The 25,255-nt window shown below is 43.1% G+C and overlaps 2 protein-coding genes across 2 annotated transcripts in view; one reads left to right on the top strand and one right to left on the bottom strand.

Moving 5' to 3' along the window:
* Nucleotides 1–628: 628 nt before the first annotated feature.
* Nucleotides 629–15,521, bottom strand: BTD (biotinidase). The gene is made up of 4 exons (XM_056519912.1): nt 15,271–15,521; nt 12,450–12,599; nt 1,393–2,573; nt 629–1,305 (listed from the first exon to the last, which is right to left on the bottom strand). Exons 1-4 carry the CDS (start codon nt 15,487–15,489, stop codon nt 1,266–1,268), a joined length of 1,590 nt encoding a protein of 529 aa, XP_056375887.1. The 5' UTR covers nt 15,490–15,521; the 3' UTR covers nt 629–1,265.
* Nucleotides 15,522–24,743: 9,222 nt separating this feature from the next.
* Nucleotides 24,744–25,255, top strand: part of LOC130274532 (uncharacterized) — a 34,215-nt gene continuing 33,703 nt past the window's right edge. The window contains exon 1 of the mRNA XM_056522968.1: nt 24,744–25,088. Coding sequence (XP_056378943.1) covers nt 24,744–25,088 — 345 coding nt within the window. The remainder of the gene's footprint in view (nt 25,089–25,255) is intronic.

The raw sequence follows: 25,255 nt of genomic DNA, 5'->3' as shown, positions 1-25,255 counted from the left end.
AAGTGCTATTCACTGCTTATAGCCAGACTGCACTTCCTAAAGTTGTTCTCCTGCCAGTCCAGCAGGAGACCAAAGTCTGCAGTCTGGACCAGAAGAGAGACCCCCTAGTGGCCAGATTTATAAGGCCATGAAAGTGGCATAAAAATATATATATATTTTTTTACAGGGAGTAAATTACAAATCTTATTTCTTTTACCTGCTGTATTATAAGCAAAAAATTGTTTTTATGACAGTGCCCATTTAACTTAAGCTGGTTACACAACTGTCGCAGTTTTGATAAACATGTTAAAAGAAAGTTTCACATTTAAATATCACCCAGCCAAAAACACCAAATCCACTGTAATTCACAGTAAAATTGATTTGTGTACATTGTAATTGGCTTAAACAACACACTGGCTATTGGTGAACGCAGCTTTATAACAAACATTAACCTGTAAAAAATCACATTTCACAATTCCTGGTTAAAGACACTTCAGGTCCAGGGGTTGAGTATTCTATTCTTTAGGCAACCAATTTTTTTTTAACTAGAAATTACTATTGTAAATTGTGAATTGAGAGATAAAAGCACCATAAGTATAAAATTACCAAGCTATATAAATAAGAAAACAACCCAGATGAAATAAAAAAAAATTATACTCTTGGAATAGAATAATAAAAAACATTTTACTCTCAACAAAAGGCTTGAAGTAGATAAAATATTTGTTTATATTTGTTTATGAGAAAATACAATTTGTTTATGAGAACACTACACATGGAGCAAAAGAACAAAAGAAGTGTTGATGATTCATTCTATAATAGTACTCCAATGTATTATAGATCTCATGTGCTATATTGTGGAGAACATTAGAAGAGCATCATTAATGTAATCTCCTAGGTGTCATTGCGGACAGCATAGAGATGCACATACAGGATATATTTAGAACACAAAAAAACATTGGTCTTCTCAAATAATTGTTTTGTTTTCTGAAACTAAGAAAGTTGCAAATCCACTGAATAGAAAAGTCTAGTGAAGCTTCAGTTTGGAGCCCCTTAGAATCTGCCAGATAGTTTTTCTTAGTAAAAGCAACCATTACCGGAGGTAAAATGTGAAATCACATCCACACTTTTGTTGTTGTTGTTAATGAGTCCAATGTGGGATCAAAGAAATTACATGGTTATTTAAACAAGTGGCACTGCAAGTGCTCCCTTCTCTATCCAAACCCTGTGCCTTCAACATTCATTTGATTGACAGTTTTTGTTTTAATTTGTTTTATCATTACTAAATGTCAAATATTTTCTTGTTCCTTTGATTGTACACTCTTACTCCTAAAAGACAGAACCAACAGAACTATTCAATTTGTATTTTTGGAGCAAGTTCATTCTTGAAAAAACATTAAAACCAGCTAATGTTACCTGAAATTATTGTCTCTGTCTCTTTCGTAGCGTCTTCCATATAGTGCTGCAGTCACTAACCCCAGTTCCAGTCCTGTTTTATTCATATAACTATCCTGACCCTTCCAGCCCCATTGGTCAGGTAGCTGTAAAGTGATTCCTGATGTCACTATCATAGGAAATATATATTTGGTACTAAACCTGCCCCATAACTGAAAGGTTATGGTGCTGCTTGCATTGGTGACTTCCTGACCACAAGTTTCCAAATCTAGACCACCACATTTTACCAATGCACAAATCTGAAGGTAATATGTACCATGTACTGTGTGCAGACCATCAAATACCCCAAGGGCGTAAAGCTCATTGGTCATACTATGGTCACTGTAGGTAAGATAACAACACAGTGGGCCAGCACATACGTGTACTTTCCCATCCTTGTCTTTCAAAGGGATAAAAGTGAAGTTGTCATACATCATTTTGCCATGAAATAACATTTCTTGCTGTTGGTCTGTTTCTATGCAACGTTCAGTCTTGTCCATCTTGTCACACATCTCTGCACTAGTGAAGTAGTGGCTGCCTCCAAGTGAGCCACCATGCTCAAGTGAAATCTTTTTATCATGTCCTGAATACATTTCTTCTGATGGATTCACTGGAACCTTGGCTACAATGAGGTGTCCTTGTTTGGTGTCCATATCATAGTGGTAGGAAGAGTTTGAAGGACTGAATATACCACTTCCAGTCATTCCCAGGGTTGTGTGGTGGATGTTTGCAGCCAATATATTTACACTGAACCTAGTAGCAAAAGCTCTCTGAATCTGAATCGAGGAAAGAAGAGGCAACTGATTCATCCAGGCTGTGGGATACAGTAGATGCTTCACATGGTGCTTTTCAATGAGACTTACAACTGGTTCATAGAACAATATATCAAAACAAGTAAAGAGTCCAAACCTGCCAAAGCGTGTATCAAAAACCGCATACTGGACATCCGGTGGGGTGTCAAAGCCAAATTCAAAATATAAATTTTGCTTGAAATAGCTGGCAACCAGTGCACCCTTGTCACTAAACACAACATTTGTGTTAAACTGGTATCTTCCATCTGGTGGGCATTGAGGGTCCAGAGGGTCACAAGGTCTCCTAGTTCCTAGATTTGCAGCCACAAACATACCACTTTTTGATGCCATGCAACTAAGCCTCTGTAGGACCTGTGGATAATAGAAAACTTCTTTAAAAGCATGTAACATGACATTTTTTTCTCAGTACTGCAAACCTTATAAATCTAAATACTTAGATGTAGAAAACATGTGTGAACAGTTTAGTACAGCCCATGAATCAATAGCTTGGAAAGCCACATTTATCTGCAATACCTTGTAGTAATAGCTTTCTTATGACATTATCAGTCTCTCACATTATTCTGGCAGAATTCTGACCCACTCTTCTTTACAACATTGCTACTGTTCATTGAGGTTTGTGGACATTGGTTTATGTACAGCTCTTTTAGGTTTCCACCACAGCATTTCAATTGGTTTAAAGGGGTTATCCAGGAATAGAAAAACTGCTGAACCACACCCAACCTGGAAACAGACAGGGAGCGGTTTAGAAAAAAAAAATAGCTCTGTTTTTCTATTCCTGGATAACCCCTTTAAGGTCTGTACTTTGACTGGGCCATTTTCTTTTTCAGCCTGGTGTGCTTGATATCATTATCCTGTTGTGTGACCCAGTTTTGGCCATGCTTTAGTTGTTGGACAGATGGACTTTGGAATACTTTGATATACAGAGTATACACTTTTCCACAGTGTACATTATCAGCAAACATCTTCACTTTGGCTTTGTGGTTTGGCCAAATTGCATTGTTCCAGAAGTCTCCTGGTTTGTTCAGATGCAACATGGCAAACTTAAAGGGGTATTGCGAGTTATTGTTTTTCATTTACTTTTAATGGCCTTAGCCTGGTATACTTACAGTTGGGCAAAACAGTATTTAGTCAGCCACCAATTGTGCAAGTTCTCCCATTTTAAAACATGAGAGAGGCCTGTAAGTTTCATCATAGGTATCTCTCAATTATGAGACAGAATGGGGGGAAAGAATAAAGGAAATCACTTTGTAGGATTTCTAATGAATTAATTGGTAGACTCCTCGGTAAAATATGTATTTGGTCACCTACAAACAAGCAAGATTTCTGGCTCTCGCAGACCTGTAACTTCTTCTTTAAGAGTCTCCTCTGTCCTCCACTTGTTACCTGTATTAATGGCACTTGTTTGAACTTGTTATTAGTATAAAAGACACCTGTCCACAACCTCAAACAGTCACACTCCAAACTCCACTATGGCCAAGGCCAAAGAGCTGTCAAAAGAGGTCACATGGTCAGATGAAACCAAAGTAGAACTTTTTAGTAAAAACTCAACTAGTCGTGTTTGGAGGAGAAAGAATGCCGAGTTGCATCCAAACAACACCATACCTACTGTGAAGCATGGGGGTGGAAACATCATGCTTTGGGGCTGTTTATCAGCATAGGGACCAGGAAGACATCCGTGTAAAGGAAAGAATCAATGGGGCCATGTATCGTGAGATTTTGAGTGAAAACCTCCTATCAGCAAGGGCATTGAAGATGAAACGTGGCTGTGTCTTCCAGTATGACAATGATCTCAAACACACCGCCAGGGCAATGAAGGAGTGGCTTCGTAAGAAGCCTTTCAAGGTCCTGGAGTGGCCTAGCCAGTCTCCAGATCTCAACCCCATAGAAAACCTTTGGAGTGAGTTGAAAATCTGTGTTGCCCAGTGACAGCCCCAATACATTACTGCTCTAGAGGAGATCTGCATGGAGGAATGGGCCAAAATACCAGCAACAGTGTATGAAAACCTTGTGAAGACTTACAGAAAACGTTTGACCTCTGTCATTGCCAACAAAAGGTATATAACAAAGTATTGGGATGAACTTTTGTTATTGACCAAATACTTATGTTCCACCATAATTTGCAAATAAATTCTTAAAAAATCAGACTGCGATTTTATGGATTTTTTTTCTCATTAGGTCTCTCATAGTTGAGGTATACCTATGATGAAAATTACAGGCCTCTCTCATCTTTTTAAGTGGGAGAATTTGCACAATTGGTAGCTGACTAAATACTTTTTTTGCCCCACTGTATCTTCCTCATTCCTGCCACTATATAACCACAGGATAGGGGATAAGTGTCTGATCGTGGAGGTCTACTCAGCCAATCACTGGCCACTGTCCCACCTCAGCTGGTGATTGGCTGTGCGAGCCACCACTGCCAAGATCATTTTTTCTCGTAAGGTGGGGACCTGAGCACTCAGCAAAGCGAGTGGAACCTCTAGAGATCCTGGGAAGTCCTAGTAGACAAACCACCCCCAAACACCCACCAACTCCCCCGGCAATCTTACACTTATAAGTTTTTATTCTCCAGATAACCCCTTTAATGTTTTCCAACATTACCTTTCTTGCTTTTGCCGTGGTTCTAGCAAAGCTGGTCCTGTTGCACAGCTGTGTTTGGGGTCAGCGCATGCACTGCTGGGGCGGGACACTGTTGCGGCCGCTGAATTTTCCACACATTGAATCTGCATGTGGCCCAATTTGTGATATAAATAATGACAAAGTGTAATTTGTCATGTGTTGTTGTTCATCTGAGTTTGCATTTACCTAATTTTGAGAGCTTCTAAGGACCGTTTTATTATGTCCTCATATGTAAAACCATATAATTTAAAGATAGGATTTAATATGCATAAAACAAAGTATGTTATTGTACTTTAAACAGTTTATTATTTAATGGGTCTTAATATTAAAAACACACAATCTGAAGACTGTTCTTAGTTATATGGTAATGCTGTAAGTATAAAATAACAAATCAGGATCATTTTGATACTTGGGTAAAGCTCAGGAGGACCTCTTGATGTAAGAGTTTTTCTGTGACATATCACTTTCTTTTATCTGCACTTAGAAAAACAAAACCAAGAATATAAGCATGGCATTCAACTGAACACATTGTGCCTCTAAAGTGTTCAATCCCTTTGATGTCAGCAACGATATTAGACAAGCATGTTATCCGTAAATCAAAGCATCGGAATACTATTTATGGCCTACACAATTTCAGTCTCTTATCTTCATTTTCACATACCTAGAAACATAGGGGCTGTTACAACTCTCCTTCCCTTGTGCGAAGATTTCGCCCTCTCAAATGGGACTACTATTTTTTTTATTTTTAACTGTGATAAAGATTAATTGAAGGTTGGTCCTGGCAGGCCCTACAATCTGTGCATCATATATTTAAAAGGTGTAGTCCAGAGTCGCAGGGCAATAAACCTAGTACCCTTCTGGCAAGGAGTCTTTCTGGGTAATCATCTCCTAAATGGTACCTTCTAACAAAAAAAAAACTAATTATGTAAGCATTATCTAGATACTTTCAGTCTCTATTTTCTGTCTATTTAATCATCCTCTTTGTTCTCCACTCAAAGGGACTTAAAGGGGTGGTCAACATGTTTTTCTGTTTTTGACTTACCCTATTTGTTTTGTTTCATTTCTATTTGTTGTTTAGGCTACTCTATTTCCGTTCTTTGTTGTCTTTTTATACCCACTTTGTCCCCCTATCTTTGCTTCTATTTCCTGTTTCTTTCTGTGCTGAAAACTACAAATCCCAGCATGCCACATGCCCTGCTGGTTTTGGGCGTTTTTTTTTGGTTGTTCCGCCCTTTACCCACCCTACTATTTTCCCGGGTCGGCCCCCTTATACACAGCACACTAATATAAATCAGCCCTGGTTGGGATACACTGGCATACACATAAAAGGGATTACAACTCCCAGCATGAGTCATTCAGGAGTCTTCAGTCTGTGGTATAACACCAGCATGCTGCCTCTGTAGTCTCCTGGGGGTTGTAGTTCACCACACCTCTATAGGGCATACACCAGTGTTTCCCAATCAGGGTGCCTCCAGGTGTTGAAAAACTACTACTACTACCAGCATTCCCTAGTTGGGAAACACTAGCATACACACACACATAACAGGGACTACAACTCCCAGCATCTGTCATTCAGGAGTCCCCCCCCCCTCACACATAGAAATCATCCCCAGTATGAGATTTATTCCCCAGCCCCAGCAGTCTATACATCCCCAGCCCTGCACTTTGTCATCCTCCCGTTCTGTGAACACAGAGTTCAGGGAGGAGATGAGGAGGAGTGTACGTCCTCTCTCTTATCTTCTTTCAGTGCAGACCTGCGTCCTCTGAAGACAGAGCAGGGGGAGGGGAGATGAGGAGCCCTGTACGTGCTCTCTCCCCCTGCTCTGGCTTCTTTCTCTCATGCAGACCTGTGACCTACGGGAGAGGGAGATGAGGGGGCGTGGATTATTTCTCTCATGCAGACCTGCGTTCTGCGGGCTCTGACTTCACTCCCCCCAGCTCTAACTTCAAAAACCTTACATATTCATAAGCTGGGCGTAAAAGAAGCCACCCAGTCATGGAAACAAAGAACAGGGGGGAAAAAAAAAAAAAGCCCTGACGCGTGGACGACAGTAAGAGATCCAACGCCGAACTACAGAACTTCCTGGCCCACAAACAGGTAAGAAAAAAAAGACACATGCTACACAAACATATAACACATGTCAATTGCAAAAAAAATGAACATTAAAAGAAGATGCAATATAGCCAAAAATCTTAACCACTGGAGTACCCCTTTAATTAACAAACCAATCGCCTCTGAGGAAGTATCCTTGGCTATCAAGTCGGTAAAATCAACTAGCACTCCTGGTCTGAATGGCTCTGGAGTCTTAGATTATACAAAATTTCCCCCTTCACTTGTTTCCCCCTTTTCAGGCTCTTCAACACAATTTAATATATAGATCCATTGGGTTCGGAATATCATATGGCTACACTTGGGCACTGTCAAATCAAAAAACTTTTTTATAAGTTGTACATCTTGGCAAAACATTAACCTTTCTAATATACTTCATGAGAAAATTTTAATTTCCTTTTTATAGAAATCATGGCTTATAAAATCATGGCTTTGTCCGAGCTGAAGCACAGGCATGGACAAAAGTTAGGGTGGGTTAGCACTTCTCTGTGTCTGATAGAACAGGAGAGAGCACAGAGGAGTGCTATCAGACAGGAGGGAGCACAGAGGAGTGCTATCAGACAGGAGAGAGCACAGAGGAGTGCTATCAGACAGGAGAGAGCACAGAGGAGTGCTATCAGACAGGAGAAAGCACAGAGGAGTGCTAGCCCACACTCACTTACTGGACTTTGTCGATGCCTGTGCTTCAGCTCGGACACAGCCATGATTTCTATAAAATGAAAATAACATTTTCTTATGAAGCATATAAGAACGGTTAATGTTTTGTCAATATGTACAACATATAAAAGGCTTTTGTATCTGACAGTGCCCATTTAAGGTCATCCCTAAGCTCAATATAAAATTACACGATTTATGATGCCTAGTCAACAACGACTGTTCTCTGGTACACCACAATATCCAGTTAGCAATTCACAGAGGGGGTGTACAATGCTAAAAGGTTTATTTTAATATTAATAATCCCTAAAAGAATCCCCCCCAAATATTGAGTCAAGGGAATGTCCATAGCGGACTTGTATTAGCCAACTAAACAATGGAGCCATCAATATGCAAATACAAGATTTTCATCAGTAAAATACATTTGACCCCTTAAACATGCTTGGACCTGTACAGGTGTAATGGGTATGCCAGAGAAAATTGAAGAATTGGAAGTCAGCTTACCACCTGTATGGACACTGTAATAGACTGAACGTGGATCATCTGAGAGGGAGCACAGAGAGAGCAGGGGGTTGGATCCCATGTAAACTTGTAGATAATATCTAAACAATGATTTCAGCTCCCAAAGTTAAAAAGCATGGCTTAAATGGTACAGATTAAAAATAGAAAACCCCCACACATGGCATATGAATGAAAACAAATGCAAGCAGTTAGCATAAGGCTAAGACGAGATATAGCCATAGGCTAACTGCCAACTACCACAACCTTGACTTACATGCTACGGTGGACCAAGGAACGGTTTGACTTTACTAATTAAAATTTTTTCCCCAGATTATTCAAATGTGGAGGAAAAGCGTAGGGTAAGAACTTTACGGAATACCAGGGATAGCCCAAGGGTTAGTCCTGGGCGAGTGCCCTGACAGTCCTTGATTGAGAAGGGATAGCCTCACCACACTGACATTTAGGGCATTCTAGGGTGCATTGTAGGAGTGACTTCATATAAAGACCATTCTGCTTTCTTTTACTAGAGACCCCTGGTCAAATGGTGTTTCTAGTGTTCCACACCTAGGGACATTGTTCCAGAAGGTGCTACAGGATTGGGTGATAATGTAACCTAATTCACTTTACTGTATCGTTTTTGGTGGCATAACTATTACACCTTTGCAGGTATAAGTGTGACTGTTGGGGTACAAGCATGTTTTCCCTTTTATTTTAAGGGGTTAAATGTTTCACGAGATAAAAGGTGTATATGTTTATTTACACCTCCCTTGTTTGGTTGGCTAATACAAGTCCGCTTCGGACAATCCTTTGACTCAATGTTGGTGGGGGATTTTTTTTGTGTGATTATTAACATTAAAAGTTCAATTATAGCATTGTAAACCCCCTCTGCGATTTGAAATCAAATGACTGACTAAAATGTTAGCCTTGAGGATCAATACTTTTCTTTAGGGATGTCATTTTTTTAAGACCGAGTACGAGTACCGATACTTTAATTCTAGTACTCGCCGATACCAAAGTACGAGTACTTATATTTTAAAGGGAATCTGACACCAGGGTGACCTGGCTGCTGGCGCTGTTTACTGTATGATATGTGGGTCCTTGTTGTGTACAATGGAGGCGGCTGCTGTAGTATGAGCCAAGATTTCTCTCTTCTCCATTGGACAGAACAGGGAATTTGCATTGGCGGTGAGACCTATGACCACATGGTGAGCAGCGGTAGAAACCGGGTGACCTGCACTATCTACCTATAAATTCAAGTTAGTGCAGGTGACTCTGCTGTAAGATTGTCTTTAATAGTAGGTAGTATCCCCTTGCAGACATTAGTAGCAGCCCCCCCCCCCCTATAGACTGCAGCCCCCCCTGTAAACAGCAGCCCCCCCCCCATTTAGACAGCAGCAGGGTCCCCCCTCGTTTAGACAGCAGAAGCCCCCCCCCCCCCATTTAGACAGCGGCAGGGCCCCCCCGTTTAGGCAGGGACCCCCTCATTCAGTGTTTATTATATGCTTCCCATGCATTATAGTACCAGTCCCACCCTTGACCCATTTGCAGAGGGATCTCTAGAATATTGAGTGAGTCATGAAGGGTAGATGAGTTGGTTCTAAGGGGAAGATTCATCAAGACCTGTGCTAATTAAAAGTTGATCAGTTGCCTATAGCAATCAATCAGATTACTTCTTTTATTTTACAGAGGTCTTTTCAAAAATGAAAGAATTGATCTGCTTGGTTGCTATGGGCAACTGGTCAACTCTGCACAAGTTTTGATGAATCTGTTCCTAAGACTCTATATTCTCCCCTCGTCACCAAGGAGGCGAGCTAGATAAGCTCATTTAGAGCAGATACATGCTGGTGCACCTGCTCCTCAATGGTGGTGTCTGAGATCCCAACATGCCCTATTACTCTTATTCAATGTGTTGTGTTGTCTCCATCTTTATCACAATCCCCTGTATCAAGGGATAGCCTCAAAATATGGTTTTCCTCTAGTCTTTATTTTCCAGGAATAGAAAAACATAGCTCAGGGGTGTGGAATTTTATTAAAAAACTACTTGTCCACGGGACTAAAACAGAGAAAAACCTACTTGACTCATGACTTCACTTGTCCTGGCCAATTTTCGCTTTTACACTCTCTCATTTGTCCTCCTCACCCTATAATAGCCATAAATAACTGATATAATGATACCTTTTAAATTTTTCTATAACATATGCTCTGAAACAAAAAAAAAAAACATTGGTGAAGTGAAATTGAAATAGTAAAAGATAATTTTGCAAATTTAGTGGTTTTCTTTTCTATGCCATTTACCTTGTGGTTGAGCTAACATGTTATTTTGATACTTTAGGCCGGCCTCATTGCAGCAATACCAGATTTGTATAGTTTGTCATGTTTTACTCATTTAAAGAAATTTTGAACTTTTTCAAAAAAAATGTAATTGCCTTTTTTGGACCACTGTAGTTTTTAAATTTTTTTCTCCGTATTTCAAGGCTGTATGAGGGCAAATTTTTTTGCGCAATAATCAGTTTTTTGTATCAATACCACTTTGATATTAATCTGACTTTTTAGGGTCTATTCACACGTACAGTATTTTGCGCAGATTTGATGCGCAGGATTTTCTACTGCAGATTTCAATGTAAACTGAATGACTTGAAATCCTGCGCATCAAAGGATAGAGACTAACAAACACAGGTCCGACAAACCACATTAAGGAAGGGGAAGACAAGGAGAAAGCAGGTAGAAAAGAGGGAAGGAAGCACAGCCAAGTGCCCCCGGAGGAAAGTCAAGAGTTGCCTGTCGGTGAATCTATCCCAGGCATCCCACACCGTGAGAAAGACTGGGACAATATTGCTTAGGGAGGCCGTGAGAGACTCAAGGGACCGAATTTCCTGTATTCTAGCCACTAGACGGAGGTAGAGTTTGCTTCCAGCACTTGGCTATAAGAGTTTTGGCAGCTAAAGAGATATGTAGGAACAAGTTGAATGGTTTCCTAGTTAGAGTTTTGATGGACAATTGTAGCAGAAAGACCAGCGGGTCCAACGGGACCATCACCCCTAGCACCAACTGAATCAGATGCTGAACCCTAGCCCAGTACGGAACTATGAGCGGGCATGACCAAAATATATGGAAAGTATCACCTAAATCAACCCCACATCTCCAGCAGTGGGGAGGAAATGCAGGGTTCAGCCTATTCAACAGTACTGGAGTGTGGTACCACCCCATGAGCATTTTGTACTGCGTCTCTTTATAGGCAGTACAAATGGAAGCCCTAGCGGCCCGATCACAAATCACCTTCCACTGAGGAATGGAGATAGAGGTCTGAAGGGCCGTCTCCCAATAAGTCATGTATCTGTGCGAGGGAGTATTGCCATCTGGAGGGGAGATTAAGAGAGAGTAGATACTAGAAAGGAGTCCCCTCATCTGGGGCCCGCTCCTGCACAGCCTCTCAAAGCAGATAGCTATGCTTTTTTAATCCCGAATTTTAATGTGCATGGGCAACCTAAAGCACACCATGCTATTTATTAGGATCCAGAAAAGAAATCTCCTGGGAAATGGTGTACAACTACTGGTCCAGACCACTAACTAGAGACTTCTGTTGACTGCAACAAGTACAGTAAAATATCTAGAAAGCTCTCATTCTTGGTAGGTGTTCAATAGGAAAAGTGAAACATAATGGAGCCTGAATACAGTGACCCCCCGACCTACAACGGCCCCGATATATGATAATTTCAACATGCGATGGCCTCTCAGAGGCCATCGCATGTTGAAGGCAGCATCAACATATGATGCTTTTGTATGGTGGGGCCATCGCATAAACAGCTATCCAGCAGCGCTGACTGCTTCAGCTGCCGCAGGATAGCTGATTACGGTGCCCCGTGTGCTCCAATGATGGTCTCCTACCTGTCCTCGGGGCTCCGGAGCGTCCTCTTCGGGATCCCCTCCATCGCCGGCGCTCTCCATCATCGTCATCACGTCGCCGCGCACGCCGTCCCGTCATGCAATAGGAGCGGCATGCGTAGTGACGTGATGAGGGCGACGTGAGAGCAACATTCCCGGCCAGCAGAGATGTTCCGGAGCTGCAAGGACATCACGGGGACGCGGCGACAGCGATAGAGCGCAACATCCAGGGCAGCGGTGACGGTCCGGAGCGGCGGGGACAGGTGAGTACAACTTCCTAAACTTTACATTGCATGAATCCCTCAAAATACGATGGTTTCAACAAACGATGGTTCATTTGGAACGGATTACCATCGTATGTTGAGGGACCACTGTATAATAAAGCAATTGTGCAAGGACCAGTTTTCAAACATTTGTATTTGCAAACAATACTGTGAAGACCTATATGACCAACAAGCTCTAACCTCAGTGTCCTGAAACCTTTCTGGTTCTAGACATGGATTCCATGGAAGCATATTCGGTAGAGGAAGATAATCCAAGTATGGGTAAATAGATGCTCTGCTGTAGTTAAAGCCATGGATTCCATCTTCAGGAAAGACAATAATATCAACACCCTGGTATAGAAAAAAAACTGACATTAAATGAATATCACTCAACATATCTGTGATGAAAAATATGAGGGTGGGACACCAAAATGCAAGGGAGAAACTGCAGATGCAACTAGTTCTTAAACTGGTGTTTTAGACTTAAAAGAATAGTTCTACCTTAAAGAAGCACTCCAGGTATGTATTTTTGTTCATATAGTGCAGCAGAAGTTATTATTGTAAAACAATGTAGATATTTTAGCTGATGTGGCATGCATAGAATTGCATCCATGCTGGCTTGAATTCCACACTGAAATGTTCCTTAATACTGCCTACTAGGGATGCACCAAATTTTGACCGACAGAAATTTATCGGCTGAAAAGGGGGTTATCGGCATTGTGCTGAAAGGAAAAAAATTTACCTAGAATTTTATCCTACACTGCGTGGATCCAGGAAGTGCTGAAATGTGATATGTTTGTGACTGTAAGACCGATCACGACAAAGTAGGTAGACCTGAGCTGTGATGAGATTGTGGCTGAAGGATCTGCGATGATTCCATAGAGTAAGAAGGCCTGAGCTGTGATGAGAGTGTGGCTGAAGGATCTTTGATGATGACAATGAGTAGGTAAGGGTGAGCTGTGATGAGATTGTGGCTGATGGACCTTTAATGATGACAGAGTGGGTGGGGCTGAGTGTGATAAGATTGTGGCTGAAGGACCTGTTATAATGATGATGACGCGGGCTAGGCCGGGCTGAGCTGAAGGGGGCTGTAAGAATAAAAAAGAAAGGACAGTATTGTATGAAGTTTTGTACAAAAGGGCAGTATTAAAGTTTGAGATCACTGCTGTATAGCAGTACATTCACAAAGTTTATTCATGTGTTTACTAAACATGTTTACTGTTACATGCGGTAACATGTGAATAAACTTTGTGCATGTACTGCTATAGAGCAGTGATGATCACCAACCTGTGGCTATGCAGCTGTTGCAGAACTACAACTCCTGACAGCCAGGCATTTTTTGTGTTACTGCCCTTATGCATTGCTGGTCAGTTGTCATTGTCTGCTAGGTGTTGTACTGCTGCACAAGCTACAGAGACACAGAATGCAGACCATTGTTTTATAACACAAAATGCTGGGAGTTGTAGTTTTGAGTTCATTTAGGCCAAGCACTTCCTAAATTTTAATTTCGGACAAAAATTTTAATTTCGGTGCACCACTACTTTCTACATTTTCTGTGAGCTAGCAGAAACAATCTAATAGGTGATGTCATCCTGTAATTCACAGGAATCAGCTATACCAGGAAAGACCACTTCCTCAGAATTTTCTGTTGGTCAGACTAGTAATCAGAAAAGTTACAGTAATGAAAAGCATGGATGCAGCTGTGCTGGAATAAAACAAATAGCACTGTGGGACCCAGAGTGCTTCTCTAAGCATTTATGGCATTTAAGTGTTGCCTCTTTGGGTATGTTCATACAAGTAAAAACACTTTACAAAAAAAAACACCACAACATTTTAGATCGGAACTTGCTATGTGGTTTTTAGTACCAATTTTGTTGTGGTTTTTTACATGGCTTTCCAGATGTTTTGTGTCACCCCTGGGTAGGGAAAAGTGCAACCTGGATCTTGCCTTAACCACTATCCCTACCTACTTGGATGATCCGCCCTATATGATGGCCCACAATTGATTGATGGCCCCTACACTATGTGGAGGGGGGTTAAAGTAGTAAGAATAGTCAGACAAACCAGGTCGGTAACAGGTACAAAAACACTACTAAATCACAAACCAGGCAGAGGCAGAGCATGTACAAGCAATGTGTCAAACCTAGACAGCAGCACAGTACAGAATCAGCAAACAGGAAAATGGTCATGGCACAGACAAAAGTTAGGTCACAGAAGGTCAGAACAGCAATAGGAACACAGGGAAATAAGTAATGCTGGTGAAGGGAATACATTCCTATCATTGGCACAGTGCATGTGTACCTTTTTTTTTTTTCAATTTCGCTTTCAAACAGACTTGCTGTGAAAAGTGATGTTTAATTTTTTAGCACTGTTTTCTTTAAAACCACATGCTTTTTGGAACAATCCCTATTGATGCCAATGAAAGTTGTGGTTTGTTTTTTTGGATGTGTTTGCCATTGTCGACATATCCTTACTGTGCAACTGTGTGTTTCTGTCTGGAAAGATCTGCTATGCTTGTACCTACTTGCCATGAATGGACATACTGGTATGTTTTACGATTAGAATATGTATGGAGTGTAACTTTATCCCTGGACTATGCTGATATAACTCTTGAATTTTACACATGAACTCCAAATATGTAAGAATATGTTTTCCATTTTTGTACTATGGTTAAAACATTCTGCATACTACTTGTGGCAGTGAGAAAATAGAACGCTAAAAATATTTCTTATCTGGATCAGATTGGTCTTTATTGCAGTGCTTTTGCTGATGACAAATATTTAACATTTTCGTTGGACTTGCAGCATGGATTACAATATGCTTGCATTAATGATCCAAGAAAATATTTTTGTAAATATAAAATGTTAGAATCGTGAGCCAAGAGAGGAGAAGGGTTTCGAAATTTCACTACAGTGGTTAGTGAAGTCGTTTAAAACAAAGGTGAAGCGTAAAGCTGCTGAAAGATGACTGTATCAAGACAGAAGGTAATACAGTAGCTTGTCTATCAAAACAGTTTACTTACTCTTTTAGCAGCAGCAATGACCTGCTGCTCATAAATATCTAGGTTTTTAGACATGAACTCTAAGGCAAATGTTCGGCTGGTCAGAGCTGTAGAGTTGGGGTTCAGTATAACGTGGTGCTCATACACGGCGGCAATGTAGTAGTTTACTGCAAAGGCAACCTGTGCCAAATAAAAGCAGTAAAAACCCGGAATTGCAACAATGATGCCCATATCTTTCATAAAGACACAATACCTAAAAAAATATAATATATAATTAAAATTAATAGTACAGAAATAAATCAGCAAGAATAAGACTGGCCATTGCTTTTTTCCCAATTTATATCCAGTCTATGGACCCTGTTGATTAACATGGCACCTGCTGCACTACCAAATGATGCACTCAAGAGCCCCAGTATTAATAAAAGTCCACCATTGTGTTTCATCAACAAGAGGTTCTTTCAGCCTCATTCCAGGCGGAGATTCCATGTACAGCGGGCACCGGCGTAATCAGTGCTGACATCAAGCTCCACCCTCTTTAACCCCTTAAGGACCAGGCCATTTTACACCTTAAGGACCAGAGCGTTTTTTGCAATTCTGACCACTGTCACTTTAAACATTAATAACTCTGGAATGCTTTTAGCTATCATTCTGATTCTGAGATTGTTTTTCGTGACATATTCTACTTTAACTTAGTGGTAAAATTTTATGGTAACTTGCATCCTTTCTTGGTGAAAAATCCCCAAATTTGATGAAAAAAATGAAAATTTTGCATTTTTCTAACTTTGAAGCTCTCTGCTTGTAAAGAAAATGGATATTCAAAATAAAACATTTTTGGGTTCACATATACAATATGTCTACTTTATGTTTGCATCATAAAATTTATGAGTTTTTACTTTTGGAAGACACCAGAGGGCTTCAAAGTTCAGCAGCAATTTTGAAATTTTTCACAAAATTTTCAAACTCGCTATTTTTCATGGACCAGTTCAGGTTTGAAGTGGATTTGAAGGGTCTTCATATTAGAAATACCCCATAAATGACCCCATTATAAAAACTACACCCCCCAAAGTATTCAAAATGACATTCAATAAGTGTATTAACCCTTTAGGTGTTTCACAGGAATAGCAGAAAAGTGAAGGAGAAAATTCACAATCTTCATTTTTTACACTCGCATGTTCTTGTAGACCCAATTTTTGAATTTTTGCAATTGGTAGAAAGGAGAAAATTTTTACTTGTATTTGAAACCGAATTTCTCTCGTAAGCACATACCTCATATGTCTATGTTAATTGTTCGGCGGGCGCAGTAGAGGGCTCAGAAGGGAAGGAGCGACAAATGGTTTTTGGGGGGCATGTCACCTTTAGGAAGCCCCTATGGTGCCAGGACAGCAAAAAAAAAACACATGGCATACCATTTTGAAAATTAGACCCCTCGGGGAACGTAACAAGAGGTAAAGTGAACCTTAATACCCCACAGGTGATTCACGACTTTTGCATATGTAAAAAAAAAAAATAAATGTTTTACCTAAAATGCTTGGTTTCCCAAAAATTTTACATTTTTAAAAAGGATAATAGCAGAAAATACCCCCCAAAATTTGAAGCCCAATTTCTCCCGATTCAGAAAACACCCCATATGGGGGTGAGAAGTGCTCTGCTGGCGCACTACAGGTCTCAGAAGAGAAGGAGTCACATTTGGCTTTTTGAAAGCAAATTTTGCTCTGGGGGCATGCCGCATTTAGGAAGCCCCTATGGTGCCAGAACAGCAAAAAAAAACCACATGGGATACCATTTTGGAAACTAGACCCCTCGGGGAACGTAACAAGGGGTAATGTGAACCTTAATACCCTACAGGTGTTTCACGACTTTTGCATATGTAAAAAAAAAACATTTTTTTAACCTAAAATGCTTGGTTTCCCAAAATTTTTACATTTTTTAAAAGGGTAATAGCAGAAAATACCCCCCAAAATTTGAAGCCCAATTTCTCCCGATTCAGAAAACACCCCATATGGGGGTGAGAAGTGCTCTGCTGGCGCACTACAGGTCTAAGAAGAGGAGGAGTCACATTTGGCTTTTTGAAAGCAAATTTTGCTCTGGGGGCATGCCGCATTTAGGAAGCCCCTATGGTGCCGAGACAGCAAAAAAAAAAAACACATGGCATACTAATTTGGAAACTAGACCCCTCGGGGAACGTAACAAGGGGTAATGTGAACCTTAATACCCCACAGGTGATTCACAACTTTTGCATATGTAAAAAAAATATATATATATATTTTTTACCTAAAATGCTTGGTTTCCCAAAAATTTTACATTTTTAAAAAGGGTAATAGCAGAAAATACCCCCCATAATTTGTGACAAAATTTCTCCCGAGTACGGCGATACCCCATATGTGACCCTTAACTGTTGCCTTGAAATACGACAGGGCTCCAAAGTGAGAGCGCCATGCGCATTTGAGGCCTATATTAGGGACTTGCATAGGGGTGGACATAGGGGTATTCTACGCCAGTGATTCCCAAACAGGGTGCCTCCAGCTGTTGTAAAAGTCCCAGCATGCCTGGACAGTCAGTGGCTGTCTGGTAATACTGGGAGTAGTTGTTTTGCAACAGCTGGAGGCTCCGTTTTGGAAACAGTGGCGTACCAGACGTTTTTCATTTTTATTGGGGAGGGGGACTGTGTAGGGGAATGTGTATATGTAGTGTTTTTTACTTTTTATTTTATTTTGTGGTAGTGTAGTGTTTTTAGGGTAGAGTCGCACGGGCGGGGGGTTCACAGTAGTTTCTCGCTGGCAGTTTGAGCTGCAGCAGAAAATTTGCCGCAGCTCAAACTTGCAGCCGGATACTTACTGTAATCCTCCGCCCATGTGAGTGTACCCTGTACATTCACATTGGGGGGGGGGGGGGGGGGGGGGTGACATCCAGCTGTTGCAAAACTACAACTCCCAGCATGTACGGTCTATCAGTGCATGCTGGGAGTTGTAGTTTTGCAACAGCTGGAGGCACACTGGTTGTGAAACACCGAGTTTGGCAACAAACTCAGTGTTTTGCAACCAGTGTGCCTTCAGCTGTTGCAAAAGTTACAACCCCGAGCATGTACGGACAGCGGAAGGGCATGCTGGATGTTGTAGTTATACAACAGCGGGAGGCATACTACTTTGGCTGATGATGTTGGGGATTGTAGTTATGCAACAGCTGGAGACACACTGGTTTGCTACTTAACTCAGTGTGCCTTCAGCTGTTGCAAAACTACAACTCTCAGCAGTCACCGACAGCCAACGGGCATGCTGGGAGTTGTAGTTATGCAACCAGCAGATGCACCACTACAACTCCCAGCATGCACTTTAGCTGTTTGTGTAAGCTGGGAGTTGTAGTTACACAACAGCTGAAGGTACACTTTTCCATAGAAAGAATGTGCCTCCAGCTGTTGCAAAACCATAAGTCCCAGCATGCACCTAAGGGAATGCTGGGAGTTGTGGTGGTCTGCCTTCTCCTGTTGCATAACTACAACTCCCAGCATGCCCTTTTCACTCACCTCCTGCTGCTGCTGATCAACGCTGCAGGTCAGTCCCACCGCCGCTGTCGTCGTCGTCGTTCCTGGGGCCCCGATCCCAACATTAACGCCGGGGAGCGGGGTCCCCAGCACCCGGGGTGCACGTCCCGCACCCGCTCACGTCCTCCGGAAGAGGGGCGGAGCGGGTGCGGGAGTGACACCCGCAGCAGGCGCCCTGATTGGTTGGCCGGGAATCCGGCCGACGAATCAGGGCGATCGTGAGGTGGCACCAGTGCCACCTCACCCCTGCAGGCTCTGGCTGTTCGGGGCCGTCTCTGACGGCCCCGATCAGCCAGTAATTCCAGGTCACCGGGTCACTGGAGACCCGATTGACCCGGAATCGCCGCAGATCGCTGGACTGAATTGTCCAGCGATCTGCGGCCATCGCCGACATGGGGGGGCATAATGACCCCCCTGGGCGATATGCCGCGATGCCTGCTGAACGATTTCAGCAGGCATCGGGCACCGGCTCCCCTCCGGCTAGCGGCGGGGGGCCGGGAATGGACAGGACGTATTCCTACGTCCTCGGTCCTTAACGACTCGGAAACGGGGGCGTAGGAGTACGTCCATTGTCCTTAAGGGGTTAATGGAAATGCAGTTCAAGGCTAAATCCAGAGTCTGAAATTGAAGACGGAAAATATAGATTTTATCAAAGACAGGAGGCATTTGCATTATCTATTAATTCTCTCTTTACTTGCTCCAGCAGCAAAGTATTAACATAGCAATACAGAGAAAAAACATAGAATGTTCAGGTATAGACAAACATGCTGCCCATCTTAATAGCCAATCAGGATGGGTATAATATAGTCTATATAAGTTGATGACGCTGTAACTCCGCCTCTTTCTTTGATGTGAAGTAAGAAGATGAAGAACATAAACAGTCTTTAAACCAAAGCAGTAGAAGGTGAGTATTCATGAACAGTTGAACAGGAACTGAAGATTGAATATCTGACTGAAGACATGAAGAAGATCCCATATCCATCGTGGATCAATATGCTAGATAAATTAAGATTTAGGGATGGGTTAAAAGGCAGGGATAATGCTTGTCTCCTCTCTTTCATAAAATCTATATTTTCCGTCACCTAGGGAAGGAAAATCTTCAATTTTATTTCAAGACAGGAGGCATTTGCATTATGCAAGTTTAAAGCTTAAAACTATAATAAAAATAATACACAATTATATAAATTATAGAACAAAATATATTAAACAATAGACTTGGAAACATGAGGTTTGGGTCTATAATATAAAGTTTTAAAAGTAGATGCTGACGACCAATTGACAGCTTTGAAAAGATCCAATAAAGAAACTCCTACTTGAACAAGTTTGGTGGACATTGCTCCTCTAGTAGAAAGAGCACCAAAAATTGAGGTATCAATGCCAGCTAGAGTCATGGATTGTTTAACCCATCTGGCAAGTGTAGAGGAGGAAACCGGTAAGTGGGGTTTACAATCGGAAATAAGTTGAGAGTGAGAAGGATTAAGAAGAGATCAAGTCTTGGATTCATAATTATTATTTTTTTTTTAAACTGTACATTATTATTATAAGATTTGCAATGTAGACACAAACAACATTACAGGCAGAAGAGAACAAAGCCCCGCAGCTCAAGTCAACAACAGAAACAAAGCTCATGAAACACATGATAATAGAACAACTAAGTTAAGCAAGCAATACACACGAGTTAGGAAAAGCCCAGGCACTCAAAATTTAACGATCACAAGGAAAAGGAGGGGTGGGGGAGGGGGTAGGGAGGGGATGGAAAAGAGGGGGGGGGGGGAGTGAGGAAGGACAAACACCATACTGACAAAACACATCAAGGAAAGGGGAGACAAGACAAGGAAAAAAGTGAGAAAAAAAAAAAAAAGGAAGCACAACCAAGGACCCAAGGAAAGGATAGAAACTAAGGGGGTTGCCTATCGGTGAACCTATCCCAGGGATCCCACACCGAAAGAAAGGCCGGGACAGAGTTGTTCAAAGAGGCCGTGAGTGACTCCAGGGACCTAATTTCCCGTAACCTAGACACTAGATCGTCCTCCGACGGAGGTAGAGTTTGCTTCCAGTACTTCGCTATGAGGGTCTTGGCAGCTAAGTAATATGCAGGAACAACTTAAATGGCTTCTTTGCTAAAGTTCTGACTGACAATTATAAGAGATAGACCAGTGGATTCAACGGGACCATTACCCCCAACACCGCTTGGACCAAACGCTGAACCCTACCCAATATGGTATTATATGCGGACAGGACCAGAAGATGTGGAAAGTATCACCTAAACCAACCCCACATCTCCAACACTGGGGGGGAATGTTGGGGTTCAGCCTGTTCAGCAAGGCAGGGTGTGGTACCACCCCATGAGCATTTTATATTGAGTTTCCTTGTATGCTGTACAAATCGAGGCCCTAGCAGCCCGATCCCAGATCACCCTCCACTGAGGGATGGAGATAGTGGTTTGAAGGGCCGTCTCCCAGTATATCATATATCCATGTAAGGGATTAATGCCATTTAGAGGGGAGATCAAGAGATAGTAAATACTAGAAAGGAGTCCCCTAGTCTGGGGCCCACTCCTGCACAGCCTCTCAAAGCAGGTAGTCAAGGATACACTCAAGGAGCCCCGAGCCGAGGACAGGTAATGACGAAGCTGTACATAGCAAGGAAGGGCAGAAGAGTACGGGACACAGGATCAACTACATCGGCCCAGCAGAAAAGATTACGGGAGCCCCATTCCCGGACCATATGGGAAGTCACACAGGGGGGGGGGGGGGGTCGAGTCCGGATGATAGAGGAACGACCTCAGGGGAGAAAAAGAGGATAGAAGTCCAAACCACCTAGAACAGTAAGTCCACACATAGCGGGTGAAGGACATGTGGCCAAGGAGAGGGTTAGTTGGAGACGGAAGAGGGAGGGTCCATAGGAAGGAGTTCGGATGTGTAGGAGCTAGCCATAATTTCTCCACCTCCATCCATTTGCTATAAGCGTGGTCGGTGGACCAGGACGCCAGGTGCCTTAGATGGGCCGCCCAATAGTACTTTGTCACATCCGGAACCCCCAGCCCTCCGTGACATTTCTTCATCATCATAACTGACATAGGTAGCCTGTGCCGTTTAGCGTCCCAAATGAACCGGAAAATAGCTGATTGAAAAGAGCGCAAGACTGCAAGCGGGACCCCTACAGGCAGCGTTTCAAAATAGTAGCAATTTTGGGAGAATTGTCATTTTAACTGCCGCAATCCGCCCGAAAAAAGATATATATTGAGAACGCCACTACTCTATTAAAGAACGCAGCTCACCAAGTAGGGGGGGGGGGATTAGAGTATAGCGAGGAATAGGTAGGAGTAAGCAAGACCCCCAAGTATTTGATAGAGGATTGAGACCATCTGAAGGAATAGTTAGTTCTCAGGAGGGAAACCATAGAAGAAGACAGGTTAAGGGGCATCGCCTCAGATTTAGGAAGGTTGACCCTATAGCCGGAGACGAGACCATAGGTATGGAGAAGTTTATAAAGGGAAGGTAAAGATATAAGGGGGTTAGTAAGAGTAAGCAAGACATCGTCTGCGGAAAGACAAATCTTAAATTCCCTACCATGAATAGCCACACCAGAGATGTCCGAGTACCCCGGGATTAAGGCTGCCAGCGGTTCAATACATAATGCAAAAATCAGGGGGACAACGGGCATCCCTGCCGAGTACCAAAGAAGCAGAAGAGGCACAGGGGAGTTTAAGCGAAGTGGTAGGAGAGGGGTATAGGCCTCGCAATGATATAAGGAAGTTACCAGAGATCCCAAACTTCTGGAGAGTGGCAAACATAAACGGCCAACCCAGCCTATCAAAGGCCTTTTTCGCGTCTAAGCTCAACAGCAAGGCCTGCCCTGAACCCTGATTAACCACATCTATCAGGTTCAGAACCCTTCTTGTGTTATCTCCCCCCTGGCGACCGGGGATAAACACCACTTGGTCTTTATGTATAAGGGTAGGTAAAAAGCCGGCGAGTCGCCAACACTTTAGAGAACAACTTCAGGTCGGCATTAAGGTGGGCTATGGGCCTATAGCTGGAGCATTCATGAGGATCCTTTCCAGGCTTCGGGATCAGGGTAATTAGAGAGTGTAAGAAGGTTTGTGGGACACCCTCCCCACTCAGGAAAGAGTTGAATAAAGAGACCAGTTTAGGTGAAAGGATAGCTGAGTAAGCTTTATAGTTCAGATACGTAAAACCGTCTGGACCCGGGGAGCACCCCTCAGGGAGAGACTTAAGAACGTCAGCAAGCTTCTCAAAGGTAATGGGAGCATTCAGGACCTCCCGATCAGCAGCAGAGAGGACCGGAAGACTACACCTAGAGAGGAAGGAGTTTAGAGCTGCAGCACGCTCCCCCGGATCCGAGGGTAATTGAGAGGGAAGAGAGTACAGTTTGGAGTAATAGTCCTGAAAAAGACGAGAAATAGAGTCAGGGTGATACTGTAGAGTCCCTACCGAGTCCCTCAGGTCAGAAGGCGTCTGTGAGGCCGTCCGATCGCGAAGGCGCCTGGCCAGCATTGTATGAGCTTTATTGCCTTTTTCATAGAAGCGCTGTTTGGCATAAAGTAATTGTCGCTCCACCGTATGGAGGGCGAAGTCTCCCAACTGGGACCTCGCAGCTACCAAGCGCCTCATGATCGGGAGGGAAGGAGCAGTCTGAAGGCGAGCCTCCAGGTCAGAAATTAAAACCCTGAGTTCCCGGGAGCGAGCCAACTGATCCCGCTTCTGTCTAGAGCTCAAAGCAATGCAATGACCTCTGACCACAGCCCTGTGGGCCTCCCACAGGATAGCTTGGAAGAGACAGAATGCCTCATTGGCAGTAAAATAGTCAGTAATGCTTTTAAGGATCGAGTCACGGGAAAGAGGGGATTTAAGAAGAGAATCATTAAGACGCAAGTGACAGCGGCTAAGAAAAGGAGAAAACGGAGAAAAGGAGACTAGGACAGGGCCATGGTCATACCAGGAGATAGGTTCCAAGGAAGCAGAGGTGAGCATGCGTACCATGGGGAGGTTGCCAAAAAAGTAGTCGATGCGAGTATGAAGTTTATGAGGGTGCGAGTAAAAAGAAAAAGATCGGTCGGAGGGATGATTAATACGCCACAAATCAAAAAGCGCGGCCGAGCGAAGCAGTCGACGGACCCAGAGAGCGAATGACGGTCAACCCAAGGAGAAAAGACTAAATTAAAATCCCCCCCTAGTTACCACGCCGAGGGGGAGTATTTATGCAGTCGTGTAAAAACACGCTGGAGAAAGGGTAGCTGAGAAGCGTTCGGGGCATACACATTACAGAGGAGTAGTTGCTTATTACCCAGGGACCCTTGCAGAATAAGGAACCTACCCGATGGGTCTGCATATGAGGAAGTAACCTGCAGAGGGCACGTTCTAGAAATCAGTATAGCTACTCCAGCTACTTTCCTGTCAGCTGAAGCCAGGAAGGTCTGGGGAAAAAGGTGGGAAAGAAATTGAAAGGAACCCGTCTTGTCAAAGTGTGTCTCCTGAAGATACACAATATCCGCTTTAAGGGCTACCAACTCCCTCTGCAGTAAACGCCTCTTCATGGGGGTTTTGAGGTCTTTCACATTCAAAGAGACACACTTAGCCATGAGGGTGTGTTAGAGGGAGGAAGACATGTTGCATAGGGTACTCACTCAGCAGTGCAGAAACGAAAAGGGTGGTCCACTCAGGAGCGGGGGTCCACGGCAGCGGGTTGAACTTCTCAGGAGAGGTACTTCCAGGGAAAGCAATCAGGAGGAAAGAAAAGAATACATGAGGTGGAGACAAACAGAAACACTGGGAAAGGGAGACAGAACAAAAGAGACCAAGAAAAAAACACTGGAACACTGGCCAGTGTGGAGGCCAAAATGGTTAGACTAAGTAACAAAATAGCATAGAACATCACCATCTCGTTAATTGCCATAGCCTCGAGGAGGGAAGGTGGAAGAACACACCAGAAAATGGAACCACACAGGAGGACTAGAGTCCCGATCCAGAGGCCAGGCAAAGAGAGAGAGAAACTACCCTCGGCACTATCCCAAGGGATATGTATTAGAGACTTCTTGAACCTAGAATGCAAGAATAAACGACATAACAGCATCATGAAAGAGCAACAAACAGAAGTCCCAAGTCAGGAAGAGGCCCCAAACCAGAACCAGCAAGCAGCAGATCAGGGAGGATCCAAGCCAGGTCTCGGTAAGCTGAAAGGAGAGGCAGTACAGCCCGACCGATGGAGCCTCCCTCGCACAGGCTGCCACACCAGGGGGCAGGGGCGGGGGAGGAGGGATCAAGCCCCAGTCCGTGAGGTGAGGGATCGGGAGGGCAAGGGTTGAGCAGAAGTCTTGTAGATCTGCAAATGAGCGTAGAACAGTAGAGTGTCCATCCCTTCTGGCTTGTAAAGCGAACGGAACGGACCATCTGTAGGGAATCTGTGCAGCTCACAGGGCCGACAGGAGAGGTTGCAGCATCCACC

Source organism: Hyla sarda, chromosome 5, assembly GCF_029499605.1.
Source record: "Hyla sarda isolate aHylSar1 chromosome 5, aHylSar1.hap1, whole genome shotgun sequence".
Lineage (NCBI taxonomy): Eukaryota > Metazoa > Chordata > Amphibia > Anura > Hylidae > Hyla > Hyla sarda.
The sequence above is the reverse complement of the archived record's forward strand: the minus strand, read 5'-3'. Positions and strand labels throughout refer to the sequence as shown.

Bases quoted from the DNA above. Each gene is read 5' to 3' on its own strand.
- BTD (XM_056519912.1), bottom strand. From the start codon at position 15,489: ATGAAAGATATGGGCATCATTGTTGCAATTCCGGGTTTTTACTGCTTT. The intron at 12,600-15,270 runs GTAAGTAAACTG...TTTCTATACCAG, and splicing joins TCATTGCTGCTGCTAAAAGA to GGTGTTGATATTATTGTCTT. The intron at 1,306-1,392 runs GTAACATTAGCT...TCTGTCTTTTAG, and splicing joins GACAGAGACAATAATTTCAG to GAGTAAGAGTGTACAATCAA.